Genomic DNA, 23,014 nt, shown 5'->3' with positions numbered 1-23,014 from the left:
CTCCCACAACTCATACAATTCTCAAACAATCAGTGCTCACAGCACATGCCTAATTATCCCTGTAAAAGCCAATAAGACCAACAGGGCTCTTACAGTGGGTGTAGATTAAGATTATCCTGCATTGCACACATCTTACAGTGGTGAGACAGAGGCTAAAAATTGACTTTTTGTTGAGAAACGGTTGCAGTTCAAGTGCTGCAAATGAGATGGGTAAATGGATTATAATGGCATTCTGGAGTGATTTGAGGTAGAGGACGTTTCCTCCATCAAATCCACCTGCGAGTCCCAGGATGTAGAGTATAAAGAATTATACTGTTAAATAGGGGTGCTAATGTTTCACAAGAGACCTGAACTCAATATACTCACAGAGAAAATCGGCAACAGAAGCGGAGCAACTCATTTCTTGTGCCAGGACATTTCTTTAGAAAGACAGTGTATTAGACATCATATTTAGGCCTGTCCATCTCAGAACATTATTCTGAGAGCATCTGACCTTTATAAGACTATTTATCCTGGATTTTTTGATGATATTTCAACCTTCTCTGAGGCCTTGTCCACACGGAGACATAAACTGTATATTTCCATTTAGTTTTGAATACGATTTCCATACAGGATCGTTTCAGGAAATGTCTGTGGAACCACTGAAAACGCCATAGTATATATTAGGGCTGGGCGATATGGCCTAAAATCTATAGTCCAATGCATTTTTGCTATATCCTGATACAAGATATATATTGTGATACTTGAAATTTCCTCTAAGTGGCTGTATAATGTTTTATTCAGCCCCAAATGACACTGATTAAAATGAACTGTTCTATTGGATTTTTAATAAAATTGTATACAGAAAAGGTAAAAATCAATATAGTCAAATTTAGCACACTGTTTTATTTTGAAAAGGACTTCATTCAAACTTTTGCTCATAAATCAAATATACATAAATTGGGAAATACTTGGTCTTTTACAGTGTATGGGCAGTCCTGAAATGTTTTCTATGTAATGTTTACTATTGCTGATTATAAAATGATTATTTGTTTTCGTCATTAAGGGTGAAGCAAACTACACAAAATTCACCAGTCCTGTGTGAAGGCCAAAACCCTGCGGTCTAGTCCACCATTCAGGCTTGCAGCTGTGATTACATTAGTCTGTTATCTGTGTTGATGAATGCTGGACCAGTTTCTGACAAGTTCATAACATGAGAGCGTCTTTAGAGCTTAATTATGAAACTCTTCGGTGTGATCATGGGGGGAGAAAGGTCGTTTGGTGGCAGGAACATCTTAACTCCTCGTTGTCGGTGTTTTGAATTGTTGTACTACTGCTGCTGTAGTTGTGGAGAACTGAAAAATCTGGCAAGGAGTTTTCAGCAAAATGATTGCCCAGCCAAATCATCTATTTAAGTCTGGTTTAAGTGTCTTTATGAGATTTTTAAATCCTGGCTTTTTAAAAACACTGGACTCACGTCTTTAGTGACGTGTTGTGCTACCGCCGCCGTTATCTCGGAGTCATTTTGCGGCATATTTCAATGATTCGCTCGTGATGTCGACCTCTTCCTTTTTAAAGCTGAACGACTGCTGAATTACAGACCCAGCGCTGTTTCTTGTTGGCATTCTCTGAACGCAGATAACTAGCCGCTAACTCGCCATGCTGCTCTGTTTACCTTCCTCTCCCCTGCTTCGCTCTCCTCCGCTGATATAAAAACACACATGTGCAGAGGAGAGTTTTCTGGATGGGTGGGGGAGAGAGCTCTCTGCTGTGACAGATGCATTCAGGGACAATGGGAGAAGCAAAACTCCAGCGAGAAATACACGCTGACTGCTCAAAACTTCCACATCATTTATACTCAATGTTCACGATATAGTCATTTTATACATTGTGCGTGGCAAAAGCTGTGATACATTGAGTATACTCGATAAATCGCCCAGCCCTAGTGTATATGCCAAGCCTGTTAGTGGCGCTGTAACGCTGCCACGTAAATGTACCAAAAAGAGAGAAGATTATGGAGCATGCATATAAAGCACTGAAAACGACCTTGTAATCCACCATTGTTGTTTTGGCTTTACCTGCGCATGCGGCTTAAGTGGGCTATGCTGTGTATGACATAATCATTTCAAGAAAGATGTGGTTGACTGTCCACACAGACAAAACGATAGGCGTATACAGATTTGTTCACTCTGGGACCCGGTGTGGATGATGAAACACTGATATGGCAAACAAAATTTTGCGTATACTCCTGAATTCGTCTCTGTATGGACAGGGCCTGAGTTGAGTAGCTCAACCGAGGTTTTGTTCCAAATCAATAGAAAGGCAAAAGTGACTTCCATGATGTAAGACCAAGGAGAAGAGAAAGACAGAGATGTCAGAGAAGAATAGACACAGAATCTAATCTTCTCTCTGGCATTTATTGATTTTAAACTCTTATCCAAAAATAACATTTTTTTTAAGTTGAATTGAAAATCAGCCTGCCTCTTTGGCAGATTGTGTGCCATTACTAATTTACATTCAACTCACATAAACTTGATTTCTACTAGAGTTTTCAAAAAGTTTCTCTCAAAGAAAGCACTAGCCAGAATTAAGATTTTCTCAGTAATGAGCCTTTATTTCACTCTAAAAGTGTGTTGTTGCCGACACCAGGATCACTCAAGGGCAAACTGTCAAAGTGAGAGAAGTTCAGACTCAAAATCTTTCCAGTGATTTTGAAGGTTTTAATCAGCGTTTGATCCAGCCCGTCTTTGTTGGAAGAGTGAGCTGATGCTAGGGTAGAAACAGAGAATTTGCAGTTAAATAAAGCACCTTGGAAGATCTTCTCTTAGCTTATTTCTTCTTATGCCCTAGGGTTTGCGTTGATGAAGCACCTCTGGGTGTCTTAAACAGACTGAAAATGTTAATGTGTAAAATTCAGGCTGCGTGTCAAATATTCTGACGATGAAAACAAGAGCTACCATCAGCTCTAAGCTGCTGCTGTTCTGATGCATTTCTGTATTAGTTATAAGCATTTACTTGTGATTGTGCACAACTTTTACATTTTTTGGGCTTTATTTTAAACAAAAATAGTGATGACACTATAATAACCATATAAATAACTCCCACTCAGCTTTATATAAATGGAACTAGAAGCTGTGTAGTAAGTGTGGTTGTAGAGTCTTGAATAGCTTTTCTTTACAACTGCATTATAGAGATCAGAGTGCAAGGTCGGGGAAAAATAAGCTATTTGAACACATAGTGATTCAACACTATGTTCAGCAGAAGAGAAAAATATCACATAAATATACAAAATGCTGAACTTTTCTGTCATTTCATTAATAAACCTCAGCTAGGTGCTTTCTGCAATTTTTCCCCTGATAAATGGGTACTTGGGATGGTTTAAAGAATTGTGGATCACAATGGGCATATAAAAATCCAGTCCTCTGTTTACATCACCACACAGAAAAACATTCTCACCCGTAGACTCCTCTTCTGAGAGATTATCCAGAATTACATGCTCCAAGCTTTTGCTTCCTGCCAGTGAGAAATGTAACTTTAACAAAGGCTGAACACTATAACAAAAGAATCAGTGACAGACAGGAACAAAGATGCTTTTGCTGAAAATGCTTCTGGCATTTAGAAAAAGAGAAAATAGATGAATCTTCACTTCACTTCAACTTAAACTTATATCATGAAACTGAGACAAAACAGAGACAGTAGAGGGTTAGGGTTACAAGGATAGTGAAGAATCCTTTGATTTACTTAAACAATATGGATGGTCAGTGGCTAACCCTTATAGTCTGCTCCTTCATGCCTTCACACAGTATGGTATGGTTCAATTTAAACCTGGGCCTGCAATTTGCGTGTAACAGTTGTGTATAATCAAATTTGAATGATAGGTCTTTTAGAATGTACAATTAATAGCCTGTCTGACATCATTAAATAGATGAATTAATCCTTACCTGATGTTATAGGGCAGGGAGAGTGTATTTCTTTGAGGTTCTACATTGTTTCAGGGAAAAATGTCTATTACCACACAATAGTATTTATTTTTCCATGAGACATGAAAACAGACATCATGCATTGCTCTTTCACATAAATGAATGGGTTTCCTCCTGCTTCTCTCCCGCAGGGTCATTTTTTCTATCATTGGATTAATTTAAACTTGAATTAGCAGACGCCAATTTTTGTTTATTTAGTGATTTTTTTTTGTTAAATTGTAGGTATATGTGAATGCAGATTTCAAAACTGTCAAGTCAGCCTCTGATATTTGTATGAGCAATGTTCCTAACATAAAGCATACTTTGTCATTCAAGTGCAGTTTTACTTTTTCCATATTACCCCATGACTTTTCAAAGACCAACAGATGACTGTGTTGGGGTTTTGCTAGATTTTGTTTATTATTAAAATATTAAAAATATTTTTTATAATTAGTAATACAGTTAATTAGAATTATTAATTAAGATTAATAATAAACATGGCACCACCCTGGAATCAGGGAATATAAACCAAGCAGGAGTAAATTTCAGTCTCAGAATTACAATTTAAATAATAAGATAAGCATTTAATAATTATTGGTATTTTGATTAATAGAATTGTACAGAGACCCTCTCAAGCAGAGTATTACAGTGTTACGCACAATTATCACAGACAACTTGTCTTTAAATCTATAATAGAGTCTATTAAATCAGTATCAATTGTTATCAATGACATTTATTCACAAATAACTTATATATAACTAAACTACAACAACCAAACTATTGACAAACAAAACAAAGTGTGGTAAAGGTGTCAGAGAGATAGAAAAACAAGATGGCTGATGGTCTTCGAATGGCTGAGTCACATGTGCTTTCACATTTTAGAACTTTTCTTTGTTCTTAGATGTTACTGAGAACAAAGAAAAGCTCAGGCTAAGGAGTCTATAAACTCAGTATGATGACTTCCCGAAAAAGAAACCCAGTGGCAAGACTTAACCTCTGACAGCAGTCACTGTGTAGTTAAAGGCACTGTACTGGGTAAATGTGGGCACAGCTAAGCAAACCAACAATTCATAAGCAGAGACAATAACACGACAAATGCAGCTTTCCATGAATTTAAATGAAATGGTTTCTTTAGCTATTTCTGCCCAGATCAGAGCCTCTTACTTGTGATAGCAGAGTGTGATTAGAGTCTGATGTCCAACAGATATAGAAGTAAGCACTGAGCAGAGATCGGTCCATTAAAGTTCCTTCCCCTGTTACAAGATAAAAGTCTTGGGTTGAGAGCAGGGCTCTCATCGTTCTTCTAAGGTGGGAGAAAAGTTGTTTATCCTTTTTCTGAGACCAGTGGACTTTTTCCACAGCACTCCTGACAAGATGGTGTTAAAGAAAGGAAAGAAATCTTGTACTGGACTAGCCGATTTCTGACTGTGCTAAAACTTAAGCTAGCTGGAGCACAAGGCACACTGTGGCAGGCAGCTGGTCTGCTGCTTGAATGGCAGTGGAGTTTTCTTGAACTGTAACAGGTCAAATCCTACGCAGAACAGTCTAAATGTACAAAAATTTATAGCACCTGTTTCATAGTATAAAATTTATTATTTCCAATATTGTGTTTTTGGGTTATAATAGGAAAAAAAAAGTCATTAATATTAAGCTTAAACAGTGGCATTTGGGGTGTTTATACTGCTGTCAAAAATCAAAATGGGTAACGGGTGACCTAAACAATCTGTGTGTGTTAAAAAAATGCATTGAACAGTGTAGGATGAGATGTAGGAAAGCAAATGGATAAAATCTGAAACACACATCCCATTGCAGGTGATTCTCGATAAGTCACCAGCAATCATTTTTGATATATCCCTTGTCGGCAAATTCTACTTCTATCTTTATTTACGTCCATTTTGATTTTGCCAGGACACTCTTGGAAAAGAGATTTTTGATCTCAACGAGTCTTATCCTGGTTAAATAAAGGTTGAATAAATAAAATTGTAAAGCTCCTATAAGGATTTTCAATCTGTATCAATTTTGCCCCTCCCCTTTATGAACAAAGTGGTAACTCTTGGATAGCAGTGAAATATGATACTTATTGACAACCACAGCCATGAAAATGATAAAAAACAAGACTATTTTGGAGGATAAACACTTGCCTGATACCTACCCCTGTCAGCATTTTCAGGCAATAAAATTACCAGGTAAAATCTTGTGACGATCTCTTTTGCTTTTGATGGTCATAAAGAGGCATCTGCATTAATTTCTGTTTGTTTTATCATCAGTTAAAAACTCCTCTTACTTGCTTTAAGGTTATGTTTAAGACAACTGTTACTGGTATAAATTAACGGTTGTGTAGTCCAACCAGACATCTACAGTGCTGCTTTTGACATAGCAATGTGTTTTATTTTCAGCACTCCAGCAGCTCTCCACTCTGGTCTTGTACCTTAAACTGTGAGGGAGTATGACCCTAACGAGCCTTTATAATGCTTCTTGTAGAGTTTCTTTCACTAGCACACCTAAATGTCTGATTTTGTTTTGTGTTTTGCCTTACACCTCAGGGTTCTGTGGCTGAGTAAATAAAGCATATACATTGGTAGAAAACTTGCAGCCACTGCTGTCGAGCTGCTTATGCATTTTCTTTCCTGAATAGAGGGTGCAGGTCTTTCTTGACACACACAGAGGTAACCCACCAGACAGCTGAAAAGTTCTACATTGAAAGGTTCCAAGGAAAGGGCAACAAATCAAAGATTTGCAGTTTTCATATCAGAAGTCTATATTTTGATTATTTTGTTAGACATTTGTGGGCATGAAGCAAACTGCTCCTGAGTAAAAAGAGTATTTTGCCAGTAAGACTACTCTGCTTTTAGAAATATTAAAAAAAATCAGTTCATCAAATATTTTTCTGACCTTGTGTACTTAAATCTTGATTATCTGAATAGGGTAGCTACAAGGTCAGAGAAGAGTGCAACAGGGTGGAAGACAGAAGTGAGGCAGAATTTAAAAATTAAATAGATAAGACAGGTTGATGTGAACAATAAAGATGCCTCCCACATTTTGGTTGAGAGGGGGAGTAAAGAAGTGTATTTCTTATTATCTTTTTGTCATTGTTTCTTATTGAAACAGCCAGAAACTCTGAGTAGCAGTCAGTAATTGTGCAACATGTGAGCCATCCCATAACGAGCTATTCTTTTGTTTTGCTTGTTTCTTCCAGCCAAAGCCCTGCCAGTTTGGTATTATGAAGCACTAAATCCACACCCAAAAATAATAAATTAAGCTTTGAACTTTTGATTTATTCCTTTGCTTTTGGCTATCCTTTGAATTATTCGTCAGACAGCAACTCAGCAGACAGACTAGTGGCATATTCTGGGGTGATTAAGAATTGTTTTGAATGTGTGTTTATCATGTATAATAAATGGATAGTTTTCTAGAAGCTTCTTTAAAAATCTGTAGTTTAATGTACTGAATAGTCTGCGGCTGGGGTTCATAGTGTGACACAATCATAATGAATAATGTCATTAAAAATGTAGAATTCTGCAGCATAAATTATTATTAATGTCAAAAAATTCAAATAAAGGGAATAACAACAACAATGAAATACAAAACTAATAAAATCAACGTCATAGTGCACTTTTTTATTCCCATAAGGTTGGTTTCTCACAAAACATAAGAAAAAAACCTTTCAAGTCAACATAGCCGCCGTGTTTGTGTAGGGCCTGAAACGTGCAAGTTGTATCCTGTATTGAGGACACATCAACATGTGACTGCAAGAGCTGAGAATTAAACCTCCAACCTTCTGATTGCAGACTGACTCTGCCTACTTAGCCACAGCTGCACATTAGTTCATACACCAGCCATCATCCAAAAAGAAGCCAGTTTGTCTATCTAGGTACTGTTTGATACAATGGCAGAGGAAGGCAGCTGGAAGAAGATGGGGACAGACACAACTAAGAGGAGAAAAGACAGTGACCACACAAAGTACAGACAAAAGCAACAATTAGATGACATAGTATGATACGATACACTTCTGCCCACAGAATTGGCTGGGCTCCTGAAAAACCCAGAGAATGGGCCCGCCTCAGTTGTGATCTATTGAGGGTATCAATGAATGTAGTAGCATTGGTGCTAATGTCCTGGCTAACAGGTACCTTCTTTTGGAGCTGAAAAGTGTGTCAAGCTGTTAGTGGGTTCTGATATTCAAACAACGAATTTGTGCCACTTCAAATCCCTTTTTCATCAATGTTTCCACCCATATTTTTTAAACATTTTTCATCAGTTGAACTGTTTTTGCCTATCTTGACAAATTTTTTGCAACTTGTCACCCATTTTTGCCCATTTAAACCTAGTTTTGCTACTTTTTAACCCCTTTTCATTGCTTTAGCAGCCTATTTTACCACTTTTTGTTCATTTTCGTTTACTTTTACCTATTTTTGGCACCTTTTACCCCATTTTTACCACTTGTTAAAGCTGTCAGCCATTTCCTGCCCATTTTAGCTGTTTTTTACCCAGTTTTGGCACTTTTAGCCCATTTTTGTTTCTTTGAGCCTGTTCTTGCCACTGTTTACCCATTTCTGCCTCCTTGTTACCACTTTTCACCCAATTTTTTCTGCCAATTTTTTCCACTTTTAACCCGTTTTTTTGTTTTGTCTCTTTTCACAATTATTTGATAATGTTTTAGTTTGGTTTAGTCAATGTGCCAGTTCACACCTTAAACATTAAAAAGGGTTTTACATTCTATAATGGCTATAGCCTTTTTTTTTTTTACAGCATTGATAAATTAATTAATGGTTTTTTTCTTTTATAAGTTTAACTTAACAATGGAACATGATTTTCCTCACCTCCACTGGCCTCCCATTTGGCTGGGCCCCAGAAGTTCTCCCCTTTATCCCCCTTATGGGCAGCCTTGCTCCAAGTGCTACACAAAGTTTTCTGCTTCTGCACAAGAATTACTTAAAAAAACACACACAATCCACATGTAAAAAAAGAAACACATACCATTGCAAACCAGAAGAACATATATTGCATTGCTTGTAATAGACAAATCTGCATTAAACACAGCATGGTATAAAACCCTTACAACCTATGGACAAATTCAGAATTTTGATAGAGTGCTCTGTTTTGTATGCCAGATGATGAAAGCTCATACTCAGAATGATGTGAAATTGGTCAGACAATACTCACTGCTTCACTGAGAACAAACTGCTCATATATTGACTGTAGGCAAAGGTTCTCAGTTCTCCCTACAACCTTTATGTTAGTCTGCAGATGAGCAAGCTGAGATTTCAACTGAACAGAGAGTTTGGCTCACCATACTGCTATGCCATACCTAATAATGTTCTCCAAAACAGCTTGATGAAAACAAAAACTTGGTCTTCCGATTACCACCACACAGTGCTCTTAGTCTACTTAAAAATGCAGTCTTTGCTGTAATTGAAACACAAATAATAAACATGATCTATACCAGGGAAATAGATTATCTAGCTGTATGCCAGGAATAATGAAATACTGCAGATGCTATACATTTCAGGTGGCAATGCTACTTCAGGCTGTCTTGCTAGTGGTGTCATTGTTTTCTTGTGTTTTGCAGCTTTACCAGGTGCATTAAGTCATGTAACCCAAATTATGTCTCAGGTGTTGCATATAGAATCAAGTTTTAACTTTATTTAACAAACTTTGAGCATTACAAAGTTAAAGTACATCCTTACACTACAGTGGTTTGTGCTATTTGCTCAACAAAAAAGGTCAGTTCCAAAGGGAGCTAATAATTTAGACCCTGGTAGTTTTTGGTTTTGTGAAACAGTTTTGTTTCTTTGTTTAAAGTAAACTGATGTAGGCATCCAAAACAAAACTAGGATGTTTGGAAATGCTGTGATGAAAATTATTTGATCTTTTTAACAGCACTTGGGAAATACTTTGGAAAACTGAAATTTTCATAGAGGGGCTAATAATTTCATCCTCATCTATATACCTGTTAAACAACCATACAGTTGCCCTCATACTTTGGTAGGTGACAAAGTGCGCCAAACTGTCTTCTGACATGGACTGGGTTAAAGAAGACGTAACCAAAGTACATAGTTGAAGAAAATGAATTAAAAAGTGAGTGTAAAAATAAGTTTTAATGCAATTTAAAATGAATTGTCTCAGTATTGTCTTAGTTTCATAGTTTCAAGTAGTTTTAGTTGTGTGACTATAAGTAAATTAGCACGTAGTATTCCTATGGCCTTGACCAATTCTTCCCCATAATGATATCCCATATCACAAAACTCTATTGGAAAATATTGTTATGCCAGAATAAAAGAGGGATCATGAAATATGTCAAAAACAAGGTTCAACAGAGATATCTGAGCTTCCATTTACTGTTAATTGAAGACGTGGGATTTCTGTCTCTGTATACAATTCCGTGACAGTGCGACAAAATATGTTATCACGGTTTCATTATTCAGGAAAAGATGGCATTGGGATTCTTGTGCTTTTGTGCACTGTATGCTCATTTTGTTTGTTTCTGAATCTCTCACAGTTTTATGTATCTGGCCCCCGAGGTTTGGATATTTCACTCCCAGTAGTGGGTCTAACAGAGAAAAACACTCTGTCCCTGAGGCAGAATGATAAAATGACTCTAATGCACTCATAATGTTTCTATAATGTGCCTGTTATGTTATCTAATGCCTTACAATGAAGCCCGCTTTACCTGTGATTCTCTTTTTGTGCTTTTCAGGATATCCTGAACAACCTGGACCCCCAGGGAAACGGAGAATTGGATGACGATGACCTCATGCTGGATGTGGACCTTCCTGAAGATGGACTGCATGGTCAGCACACACCGACACACACATACAGACACACCACATTCAATATAACTGCAGATTTCTTTTTATTTACACAGGGTTTACATTTGTAAGGTTATTCCAGGGCCGTGACAAATACTTCCGTTTTGTTGGCTGGAGGCTGTCCATTATTTTCCAATAAGCAGACACCTGCAGCAAAACAGTTCTGATCTTAATTGTAAATTAATGCTTTACCAAGGTCTGAGCATGCTATTTCCAGCAACATCTTTTTACAGCATGCAATGGCTTGAATAAATGGAATCCAGCCTTGCCTTTGGGTGCAAATTTTATTCTCTGTAACATCCATTAAAAGCTTTTAATGGATTATGTGCTGTTGCTCTTTTAATATTTTGTTACATATTAAATATAGTACACTGCCAAACAAACTGACCGTGAAAGACAGCTAGGCAGCTGTCTTGAAGTGGCATTAAGCCAGCTGCTCTGTCTGACTCTGTAAAAATGATCATATACACACACACACTAATGTGTATGATACCAGAGCAGAAAACAGCTTTACATCCAACTGGCTTGAAAACAGCAGTATGGTGTTAGCATGATTAGTTCAATAGCTTTTCAATTCTAAACCACCTACTTTCGTCTTGATAAGGTATCTGTAAAGAGTCGTCTCTGTCATCATTCCCTCTCTGTAAATGCAATCATTCACCCATTTGTCGACTGGCTTCTTTGTGGGATTTAAAGGTAATCAGGTCACTTTATTTCCACATAATAACAGTGTTGACAAGGTTATTATGGATTCATCAGATAGTGTGTGTCACTTACATGGGAGGAGGAGAAGAAAGGCTGAGGAATACTGACCTCACCTGTCATGATACATAATGAATTCCAGGAAGTGAATTTTTCTCTTGTCAGTCATGAAGGCAACACCATCAAAGTTACGTTCATGGCTAATGTGTCTGAGGTAATGTGGGACGACTGCAACCCTGACAGAGGTGGTATGTAGGAAAATAAACAGCACAGAATGAAATATGCACAGGGCTCATATGTCTCTATATGCACACACACTTGCCAGTATAAAAAGATAATGCTCTGTGCTGCTTATGTGTGCTGGTTATCATTCAGAGGGTGTTGATTTAACTTGATGGTCATTTTTTAGGCTGGGTATTGTAATTCCTTTTGGAGATGATCCACTTCACTCCTGATTTTTTTTCCAATATTTATTCCACCTTGATATAAACTACAGCTACCCAAAGGGCCATAAAGCTGAATCAACAGCCAAAAAATTGAATTTAACAGCCTTCATAAAAGCAAAATTTACTCCGAGCCTACTGCTTAGATTAACTTAGTTTAAGCTAGGTGTAGCTAATAAACCTTACTGGGGCGGGTTTACACCTCTCATGTAATTCTTTAGAGTAGAAACATTGATCTCCTTGTATTTGTGAAAGAGAGAGAGAGGAAGAGAGAGACAGCAAAAGAGAGGAATGTACAGACGAGAGGAATGTGAATTGGAGTCTCATCCCCTCCTACTCCTTTTTTGGGAAGCAATCGTATTTTTAGCGCTCTATGTCATGGTTAAAGTAAGTGTCACGAGGGGCAGGGAGAAAGCAAGACATGCTAAAGTGTCCAGTTTGACCCAGCCCACAGGGCCGGCCCTGAGACGTGGGATACGGAAGGGTGTTTTCTTCCTCCTTACACTGCCACACAACAGGAAGAGGGTAAGAGGAGAACAAGAGTAAAAAAAAGAGAAGGGTAGAAGGGGCCTCCTGTAATATTTTCATCCAGTTGTCAGGCCCCGTGACGGGAAAGAGGCCTCAGTTTTTCTCCCATGCCTGCCTCAGCTGGTGACTCTTAAGCTTGGACGCAAACCAGCCACCTCAGCTGCTTCCACCACCACAGTCATCTCTCCCCAGTTCCAGTTCCTAGGGAGTATCCACAAAAACAAGACTGTCAACAAAGACAGACTCAGGCAGAGTGAAACTGGAAATTCTCTGGCCCTTTAACTTCCCACCAGCACTAGACAAGGATCCTTTCTCTCTGCTCCAGTCTGAGCTTCTCTGCCTTTATGGATTTATTTTTTCCAAGTTGGAATATTTTCTTATTGTGTTACTTTTAGAGGACTTTTCTTGAGGGGAAAGAAGTTATTGGCAGCACTCAAGTCCCCTGGAATGTAAAAGTTCAGCTTGTTTGCTATGTGGGAACACTCAGGGTAAAGTATTTTAACCACCTCTTGCCGCATGCCTCGGACCGGGTCCTTCAATCTTCCAGTATTTCTTTATCCTTCTTTTATTTTCCCTCTTTCTCCCCTTCTTCTCTAGCATATAAAAGTCAAGGGTCCTTTTGATTTCCGGAAGGTCGCGCTCTGTTAGCTGTCAATTCTGTTGCGGTCCTGGTTCATTTCACAGCTGTATGCTATTGAGTGTCACCAAATACTGTGCCCTTTTTACCTCCTTGAAAGTGAAATGGCCCATCACTGTGTGTGTGCAAGCCTGTGTTTGCATTGAAAAGGTGCAGAAGTTGAGAGAAACAGGGAATGAGATGTATGAGATCATGATTTATATGCAGATATTCTTAGATATATTTGGAATATACACAGCCGTATTCATTACCACAAGATATGAAAAATTGATTTGTAGTTTTCCTTTTTTCTCTGTGTGTGAACCTTAGTGTTGGCAGAAGGATGGGGGAGAAAATAGAAGACAAATAAATTGTAACCTTTGGAAAAGAGTGCTCATCTTCAGTCGCAAGCATGTGCTAGTTTCGTTTCAAGGAGTAACCCCAGAAGCAGAAATGGATTTTTTATTCTCTACACTACAACTGTATCACAAAGCCTGGCCTTAAAATTTCCATGCCAGACAGCACAGTGTATATGTTGTTTAATTCTTTCTACCATCCTCTTGTTTCATAACCTGACAGGCCAGATGGATTTGTTTCACACATCCATCTGGAAAACCTTCGAGATACAGCGTTCGGGAAAGGGCAGAGCCTTTGAAAAAAAAAGTCGAAAGGTTGATTGGATGAACATTCTGTCTGTCACATCTTTACCGGCCAATCAGAGCAACAAAACACGTGACGTAGCCACAACCAAGGTGCATGTGCGCAGCTACCAAGGAATAACCGGCCTATGGGAATACGGTGAATCATGGCGACTATAGACATGTTAGTACATGACTTTTGTCTTTTTGAAAAGAAAACAACTCAGTGCTGTTCTTTGTTCTTCTTTTACTGGAGAAATGTCGTCAAGTTCTGATAAAACTTCAGCAGCATCCATGCTAATGTCCTCCACCATAATGGCACTGGCCTCTTGTTAACGCTTGCTTACGTCACGACTCCGCTGGCCTGAAAATACTGCCCTGTGTCGCTGATTGGTCCTGTTACTTTCTAACCAGGCCCAAATGGTTAAGACCGGAGCTTTGCAAGATGGATTCGCCAGTGAGAAACATGGAAACGGGCGTGTACATCTGCTTTGCAAGGTTACTTGTTTCAGACAAGCTTTTAAGTTTCTTTACCCTTGCTCACCGTATAATTGTCTTCCTATAGACTCTGACAGGATGTCTCACATTGAGCGCTCAGAGAGGGCTGGTCGGCAGGGACAGCGACGTAAACACCACCGCTGGAGTGGACCAGAAAACTTCCACAATGATAGCAGGTCAGTCAGGCTGTGAAGATAAAACATGTCATTAGAAAATGACCAAAAAAACCCCTGAATTTTCAAAAGTTGAAACACATGAAAAAGTGTGCATCACTTTTTCCTTCCATCTGTTGACCCTCTGTGACTGTGTCTCTCTCTGGTTATTTGTCTCTGTCTCAGGGCCAATGTCTACCAGCACTATGATGGTCTCAAGGCTTCAAGGATCTCTTCACAGTCGGTCCCCTCTGAAGGCAGGCAGCATAGCTATGTGTCGGCTCTGGATGAAATTACTCTCAAACATATGAGTCAGGACTGCAGTTCCCTGAAGAACCAACTGCTCAGGCTCAAAACACTACTGCAGGTAGGACTCATGTTTGCCAAGAGTAAAGCGAATCAACAAATATGTGCATCATTCACTCTTGTGCCAAAACTTTCACATAATACAACACTTCGAACACATGATACTGCAGACGTGCACATGAAAAAACATGCAAAAAGACTCATAATACATCTGTCTAGCACAGACAGTTACATGTTTTAGATGTTCCTCTATTACCTCTTGATTATGTCTGATCATGTCAAAGTTGCATGCTTTTGTTTTTGTCCTTTTACAAGGCCACGTTATAGAGGGTAATACTGTGAAATTTGCTCAACATAACCAAGGTATGCTTTGGTTTTCTGGCCACTCGAACCCAAGCAAAGGAGATCACGCTAATCAGCCACACAAAACTGGTTATCATTCAGTTTGTTAAGTTTGAGCAGATGAAAGCAATAAACACATGATTCAAACGAAGAATAAACACAGCTGTCACAAAAATGTGGGAAGAACTTACATAAAAAACAGGTTGGGTGTTCAGCATAGGTTACTGTGATGATTTACCTAAGTGGGAAGCTAACAGTTAACACTGAAGGTACCTGGATAACCTGAAATCTTGCTCAGATCTTAGGAATTCATGTCCCATTGTCAAATAAGCCCCTTAATGTTGTGGCCAAAAGACATTTTTTTGACTTTCCAATACAAACTGGATTAAAAATCCAAACTTCTTGATAGAATTAAGATGTTGTAGGGATGGTCTGAATAATTTACAAGAAAATGCTCAGAGGTTTTTAGTAAGGACAAAGTGTTCATATTTTGTTTGTTAAATTATGTCATGATATGTTTCTTTCTTCTGTGCAAAAGGAAATGGGTGGTTATGGGTAAAGCAAAAATACCCAGAACAAATAACATAACTCTGCCTATCTTTATCACACTTGTGGTATTAGATTTTTTTATGTGATTTAACTCTGTCCATGTTCCTGCATTTCGACCTTTGTATAATATAGTCAAGCGTTTGTGAAACTGATCACTTAAAAGATTTCTTCTGGTCAGTTTGTCAGTATGAGAAAACCATAGCCCTCCTAAGAGCTGGGCTTTTGTTTGGATCACATCGATCACATTTTTAGTTTTTCCCACTTATTTGGGATCAGTAGAACTTGTTAAGGTTAAAAGCTCAGTCTTGTCTTTAAACAGAAATTGATTTTGATATTTTGACTGAGTGTTTGCCAGTTGGTCAGATGTTGTGGGTCTTCTTTGAGTCAGAAATAGAGTCAGTCATTGAGAGCAGAATGGGGGAGTCATTTCGATGATGGACCACAAGGACTTGTTAAGGCCAACCATGGACAACATTTACACTAAAAGTTTTATATTTACTGGAAATTTTCTTTTCCAAATTCCTTAAAAAATCCCTACAATTTTCAATGGTTTTACCTTAAATTTTCTTTGAAAATTCTTAAATATTTTACAGTGGCTCATATAAAGTACCCCATGATTTCTTTAAATATTCCCCACATGTTTCAGTGAATTTTCATTCATTTTCATTGTCATTTTTTTTGTTTCTCCATAACAGATGTTTCCCCAAAAATTCAACGGAAATTCCTGAAAAATTACAGGCAATTTCTTACATCTTAAATTCCTGAATATCTGCAAAAACGTTGATTAAAAATTCTCCCAAACACCCAAACAAAGTCCCTAGCCATAACCCATGAAAATTTTTTAAAATTTCAATGGACCCCCCCCTCCCAAATCCCCCAGAATTTACAAAAATAAAAAACAAATACTAATGAAAATACTCAAAAAATTCCAAAGCAAATTTCCCCTCAAACTTCCAATAAAAACTCTCCAAAATATACAAAGATATCCCCAAATTGCCCATGAAAATTCCTCAAAATTTCATAGAAATATTCCAACATTTCAACCTAATTAGGTAAACTTCAATTGATATTATGGACAAATATCTCAAAAATTCTAAAAGTAGAAATTATAACCATGTTGTAGGAAAAACAAATTTATTGGCCTCATATGTTCATTCAGGATCTAAGGAGGTTAAGCAACAGGGAAGGGAAAGAGAGGGCTAAAAGATGCCAGCTACTCTGTATTGCCAAAAGTATTCACTCACCTGTCTTGACTCTCATATGAACTTAAGTGACATCCCATTCTTAATTCATAGGGTTTAATATGACGTCAGTCCACCCTTTGCAGCTGTAACAGCTTCAGCTCTTCTGAGAAGGCTTTCCACAAGGTTTAGGAGTGTGATTATGGGAATTTTATACCATTCTTCCAGAAGCGCATTTGTGAGGTCACACACTGATGTTGAACGAGAAGGCCTGGCTCTCAGTCTCCGCTCTATTTCATCCCAAAGGTGTTCTATCAGGTTGAGGTCAGGACTCTGTGCAGGCCAGTCAAGTTCATCCACACCAAACTCTCTCATCCATGTCTTCATGGACCTTGCTTTGTGCACTGGTGCACAGTTATGTAGGAACAGGAAGGGGCCATCCCCAAACTGTTCCCACAAAGTTGGGAGCATGGAATTGTCCAAAATCTCTTAGTATGCTGAAGCATTCAGAGTTCCTTTCACTGGAACTAAGGGGCCAAGCCCAGCTCCTGAAAAACAACCCACACCTTAACCCCCCCTCCACCAAACTTTACACTTGGCACAATGCAGTCAGACAAGTACCGTTCTGCCGAGTCCAGTGGCGGTGTGCTTTACACCACTGCATCCGAAGTTTTGCATTGCACTTGGTGATGTATGGCTTGGATGCAGCTGCTCGGCCATGGAAACCCTTTTTATGAAGCTCTCTACGCACTGTTCTTTAGCTAATCTTGAAGGCCACATGAAGTTTGGAGGTCTTGTAGTGATTGAGTATTCAGAAAGTTGGCGACCTCTGCGCACTATGCGCCTCAGCACCCGCTGACCCCGCTCCGTCATTTTACGTGGCCTACCACTTCGTGGCTGAGTTGCTGTCATTCCCAATGGCTTCCACTTTGTTATAACACCACTGACAGTTGACTGTGAATTATTAAGGAGCGAGGAAATCTCACAACTGGACTTGTTGCACAGGTGGCATCCTATCACAGTACCATGCTGGAATTCACTGAGCTCCTGAGAGCGACCCATTCTTTCACAAATGTTTGTAGAAACAGTCTGCATGCCTAGGTGCTTGATTTTATACACCTGCGGCCATGGAAGTGATTGGAACACCTGATTTCAATTATTTGGATAGATGAGTGAATACTTTTGTCAATATAATGTATGTGCACTAACATAAGAGACAGTCACACAACCTAAGTGCAGTCACCTTACTTTATATGGCCTGTAATATGAAATCATATTGTATGCTTTCAATTAACTTCTGTCTCTTTAGCAGTGGTTCTCACTTAGTCGAGCAACAGGACCCACTATCACCTCCTTGAGAAAAAATCACGACCCAAACTTTCCAACATTTTTTTCCCATGACCAAATATGTAAATGAAAATGGAGCAAAATTGCGATGGAATAAAGCAATGGAAACATATCCTTCAAAATAAAAAGCATTTCATAGAATTTTGCCACATTTTTGTCAAGCATACATCTGCGACACACTAAAAATTGCTTCAAAATCAATTTTTGGGTTGCAACCAGCAGTTGAGAACTCAGGCTTTACTGAATTGCTTTGTTGTGGAAAGTGCTACACTTGCCTTGCATAAAGGTGGTATTTGTATTTGCATCTTAAACAAATCTCCTTTACATGTGTAAACACCATTTTCACTGCAATTAGTAAAGAACCCTTTGGCTGTAAAGCCTCCAAATATCCTTCTGTTAGCCTCTGTGTTACTTTATTGTTGTTTTTCTTTTGCAGTGTTATTTTGAGCTCAAGGCAGTGACTTTAAATGAGCCTCCAGCTTGCTGAATCCTGATCAATTTTTGCTTTGTATTATTTATTTACTTACTGTGTGAACATTCAGATATCCAACACAGCTCGTTATATACGATCCCACTCTGACTGCATTCGTCTAACTGACCTTAATAGGGAGAGGGTGCAATGAACTCTCATGATTTGAATCATACTCAAGTAAATGAGAGCAGTATTGATCATTTCAACAAAATTACATTTTTAAGTTAAATCCATTCCTTTATTACTGTATTTACACATTTTTGGATGTCCTTTTCCATAGCTGCCGTAAGTAGGCTACTATACACAATTAAAGACCTAGCTTTTCTTTATTACTGATTTAGCAGAATTCATTCAGTCTGTTTTACTGATTATTCTTTGTGCACAAGATGAAACCTGGACATACTTTTGGGGGAAAAACACACTCAGCTGCACTTTCTTACACGTAGTCATTAAGGTTGTACTTGAGGAAGTAAATAGATTTAATGTTCAAAAACAAACTCAGCTGCTCTGCTTCTGGTGTGTAACATCGATGGCCAGCAGTTCACGGTCAGCAGAATGAATGTGCTAAAGAGCAAACCTATTCAGTCCTACTGATATTTTTCTTTTCAGCTTTGCCTTGGGCAGTAGCCATTGATCCATCTCACTATGTTTTTTTCCTGTATCTGTGTGTATGCTTGTTTCTCTGTACGTGTGTTTGTATGTGTTTATGTTTGGGGTTTTTTTGCTTCTAGCTTGAGGATTCAGATTCTTTAGCTGAAGTTCCTGAGGACATTGAAGACAATACCACTGCAACACAAGTAAGAAACTTTACCTTAGCTTTACAGAGATGATTGATTAGTTGTGTATGTGATAGTCCACTACAGCTTACAGTATACTGTATGTGTGTTTGTTTTCAGCTAGGGGAGCTGATTAAGGAAGTGCAGGTTCTCAGAGAGGAGCTCAGGAGTCGAGACAAGACCATCGCTCAGCTCACACTGCAGTGCCAACAACTACAACAACATCATCAGCAGGAACAAATGGTGAGTGTGTGTGTACAGAACTCATTCAATGAAAAGTTTGATAAAATTACTGTGTGCTTAGCTCTTTGAAATATACAGGCAAATCAATCAATACCTGTATTTGGGATTCTGCTAGAAGAAAGAAAACATCTACAGGTGCTAACAAAAAGAGGAAACAGTCTGACGGTGAATCTATGCACTGTGAGGATAGCTCACAGCTCAATGAAGCGCTCTATTTTATACTTAAATATCATTGAATTAGTTGGATAATAGCTGGTGAAGATGTGTGTTTGATCAAAATTATGTTCTCTTAAATGAAATTTGCTGAAATCTTTCATAACAGGTTCTGATCTCCTCTCAGCCTTTAACTGTGACAGAAATTAAACTGCTTCAGCTTTTTCTTATAAAAAGCTTGTTAATTTTTTGCCAATGGTCTGCTGTCTGATAAAAAATGTGGATTCTGCTATGAGTTAAAAGGATAAGTGGATAACGAGTCATTAGGGGAGCCAGACACAGATAAGGTCATGACTTAGAGGAATATTAGCCAATGCAAATCACAGTTTTACATCAGAATCATGATGAATTTAATATTTTGAGTTGAATGTAAATGAAAATGGAATGTGATATGTTTTTACCACTAAAACTGTATTTGTTTAAAAAAATGCACTAAAACAAAGTATCAAATATTGAAACTGAGGAATTTAATTGTTTTTAGAAAGTCAGTGCTTTTTTGGATATGATAGCTGTAGAATCTCTACAATAAGTTGGGACACTGACATCAAAAGAGAGCTGAGGTAGATCTGGCACAATTTCACCAACTTCCAAGGAGCACGGAGGATGATAAAGCCTTGACGGAAATCAAAACCTCCAGCAACTTTTTTAGTTAGGAGAACAATGTTTTGGCTTCATGAGAGTCATCAAGAAACATTGCAGACATCATTTAAAAATAGTAGTATGAGATTTTAAAAAAGTGAACAAAAGTCAAAAGATATAAAAAACATAAATGTAATCAACCAGATATATCCACACATACTGTATATATACCAGCCAATAGGGTAACAACACCAGTGAGTAAGATAGATGGTCATGTTGCTTTTAATAAACAGCTATTGACAGAGAGACAAGGGAAGTGTCTAACATAAAACCTGAGTAACTCTAGATTTAGAGGAGTGACCACTGAGTGGAGTTCAAGGACATATCATGTTGAAGTGCTATCTGCATAGAAATTAAAAGATCATTAAAAAAAAACACAAGCAAAAGATACCATGAAAGGACTTAAAAAACAGAGGGATGAAAGGATACACATGGCGACACAGGGGTAGTGCTGTTGCCTCACAGCAAGAATGGTTTGTCTCATAGTTTGTTTCCTGGGGCCTTTCTGTGCGGAGTTTGCATGTTCTCTCTGTGCACTCTAGCTTTCTCCTATGACCAAAGACATGCTTGTTAGGTTAATTGGTGACTCTAAATTGGCCTTAGGTGTAGCTGTAGGTGTCTGGTTGCTTGTCTCTGTGTGTTGGCTGGCAACCAGTCCAGGGTGTGGGCCCCCACCACCCTGGTTGGGAAAACTGGTGTAGAAATTGGATGGATCAAGATATTGCCATAAAACAATTCTGGATAGAAACACTCAGCTAGAGAGTTAAAAGGTACAAAAAAACTAATTCATAGAAAAGTCCTCATCCATCCGCCCTAGAAATAAACTTTTCAAATAAAAAAATCCCAAATGCCTTTTTCTTTTTCTAATAAAATTAGTGTAAATGACAGTTAATGTCAAACAATGTCAAATCAAATATTAACATAGTGTTCATCCTTGGATACTAAAGCTTCATCCCTAATGAAGCAGCTGCTATATTTTTTATTTTCAAACATAAAGTGTCAGAAATCGTTTAACACAAATTTGCCGACCTGAAACACTGCGTATGTAAACATTCATAGACATATAAAACAAATCTTGACAGTCTGCAGCCATTTTACAGAGAAGCTGATATCTTAAATTATAGTACAAGGGACAGCAAGATAAAAGGTTTAACTTTCAACTTACCCCAAATCACAAAAAGCACACTTTCAGTCTTCCTCAGGGACTGAGTGGAAATAGCCCATTTCTGATGCCAGAGAAAGATACCAGATCTCAGCTGAGTTCAGACAGACCTCTGAGCTCTGGTTATGTTAGGAGTGACATAAAGCTCTGGACTATGAACTTTTTTGATTAGATTAAGTCCTTAATTTGGTTTACACAAAACTTCTTCAAACCACTTGTGTTTTTTACTTTCAAAAGGTTGAGTTAATTCGGCTGACACTACACCTTAATCTATTTTGATACATACTGGGGACCTGCCTCTGCAAATATTGTTGCTAATTCTCTAGCCCAAGAATAATAATTGTCCCTATTAAATATTTGTTTAGTCAGTCTTCTATCTGGCATATTGATCAAACTATTCTGCAGTTGGACCTTGTCTACCAAAAGCCTCATTTCAAATGGTTCAAACTCATATCACCATTTTAGTGGGTTTTTAAGCATTTAAATTCCCACTTAGAAAACACTGAGTAGCTCTATTCTGAACAACCTCACATTTAGATTGATTACAGCAACCTCAAACTCCTGCACCATAGTTGAAATAGGACAAAAAATATTTTCACAGTTGTATGCAAGTTTTATAACAGTCACAACAATATTTAACTTTGAGGATAGCTCATAGCACTTTAGCTGTAAAGTTTGATTAAAAAAAAAAACTTTTATTTCTTCAAATGTAAGATGTTCATCAGTAGTTAGTAAGAAATATTTCTCTGTAAATCAAAAAGGAGTTAGACCTAAACAAATGTAAAACTTGTAAAATCCTTAAGAAAACATCAGTTGGAAAATCTTACTATACATTGGGGGAACTTGCAACAGGTTTGTTAAATGATTTCACATATAAATGATCACCTTGGGGTTATATTCAAGTTTTTCCCAATGTCCCAAGTTTTTCAGAAAGACTGGGTGAAGATATCTAATGAAGACAAATGAGGCAGGTTTGCAATTTGTGTTGTATGTTTTTTATAAAAAGAACACCAAGGACACTAGAAATACAGGGTTCCACTTTAGACACCGTACATTAAACATGTCATAAATAAAGACTGGTAGTCAGACAGGAAATGGAGAAACACAAGCGCATATGCAGACCTTACATTCCTTTGAATGAACATGTACTTGCAGTTACAGATCTTTCATCAAGGAGCTCCTGAGTGGTTAAGGAAACCGCATTCTCTTTACGATGAGAAGAATATGGTTAGTGATGTAGTACACACTTTGAGAGACCCTCTACTAAAAGTACTGTAGCATAGATGAGTCTGATAAAAGCGATAGATATGATGAAGAGACTCTTGAATGGAGGAGAGTGAAGGACCAAGAATGATACAAGGCCTGGAATTTGGGACTCGAGGACTATAAAAACCACAGTGGTCATGTGTAGGGTTTCCACAATCCAAGAATTTTAAATTTCAGTATTTATCTTATCATTT

At 38.0% G+C, this 23,014-nt stretch overlaps 1 protein-coding gene across 3 annotated transcripts in view; it reads left to right on the top strand.

Annotated features, from left to right (window-relative positions):
- Window positions 1-23,014, top strand: part of ccser2a (coiled-coil serine-rich protein 2a) — an 83,370-nt gene that overhangs the window by 34,441 nt on the left and 25,915 nt on the right. For all 3 annotated transcript variants that reach the window (XM_041789104.1, XM_041789105.1, XM_041789106.1), the window contains exons 4-8: window positions 10,636-10,729; window positions 14,240-14,348; window positions 14,511-14,691; window positions 19,253-19,318; window positions 19,418-19,540. In XM_041789104.1, coding sequence (XP_041645038.1) covers window positions 10,636-10,729; window positions 14,240-14,348; window positions 14,511-14,691; window positions 19,253-19,318; window positions 19,418-19,540 — 573 coding nt within the window. The remainder of the gene's footprint in view (window positions 1-10,635; window positions 10,730-14,239; window positions 14,349-14,510; window positions 14,692-19,252; window positions 19,319-19,417; window positions 19,541-23,014) is intronic.

This window comes from Cheilinus undulatus, linkage group 6 (assembly GCF_018320785.1).
Source record: "Cheilinus undulatus linkage group 6, ASM1832078v1, whole genome shotgun sequence".
NCBI lineage: Eukaryota > Metazoa > Chordata > Actinopteri > Labriformes > Labridae > Cheilinus > Cheilinus undulatus.
The sequence above is the reverse complement of the archived record's forward strand: the minus strand, read 5'-3'. Positions and strand labels throughout refer to the sequence as shown.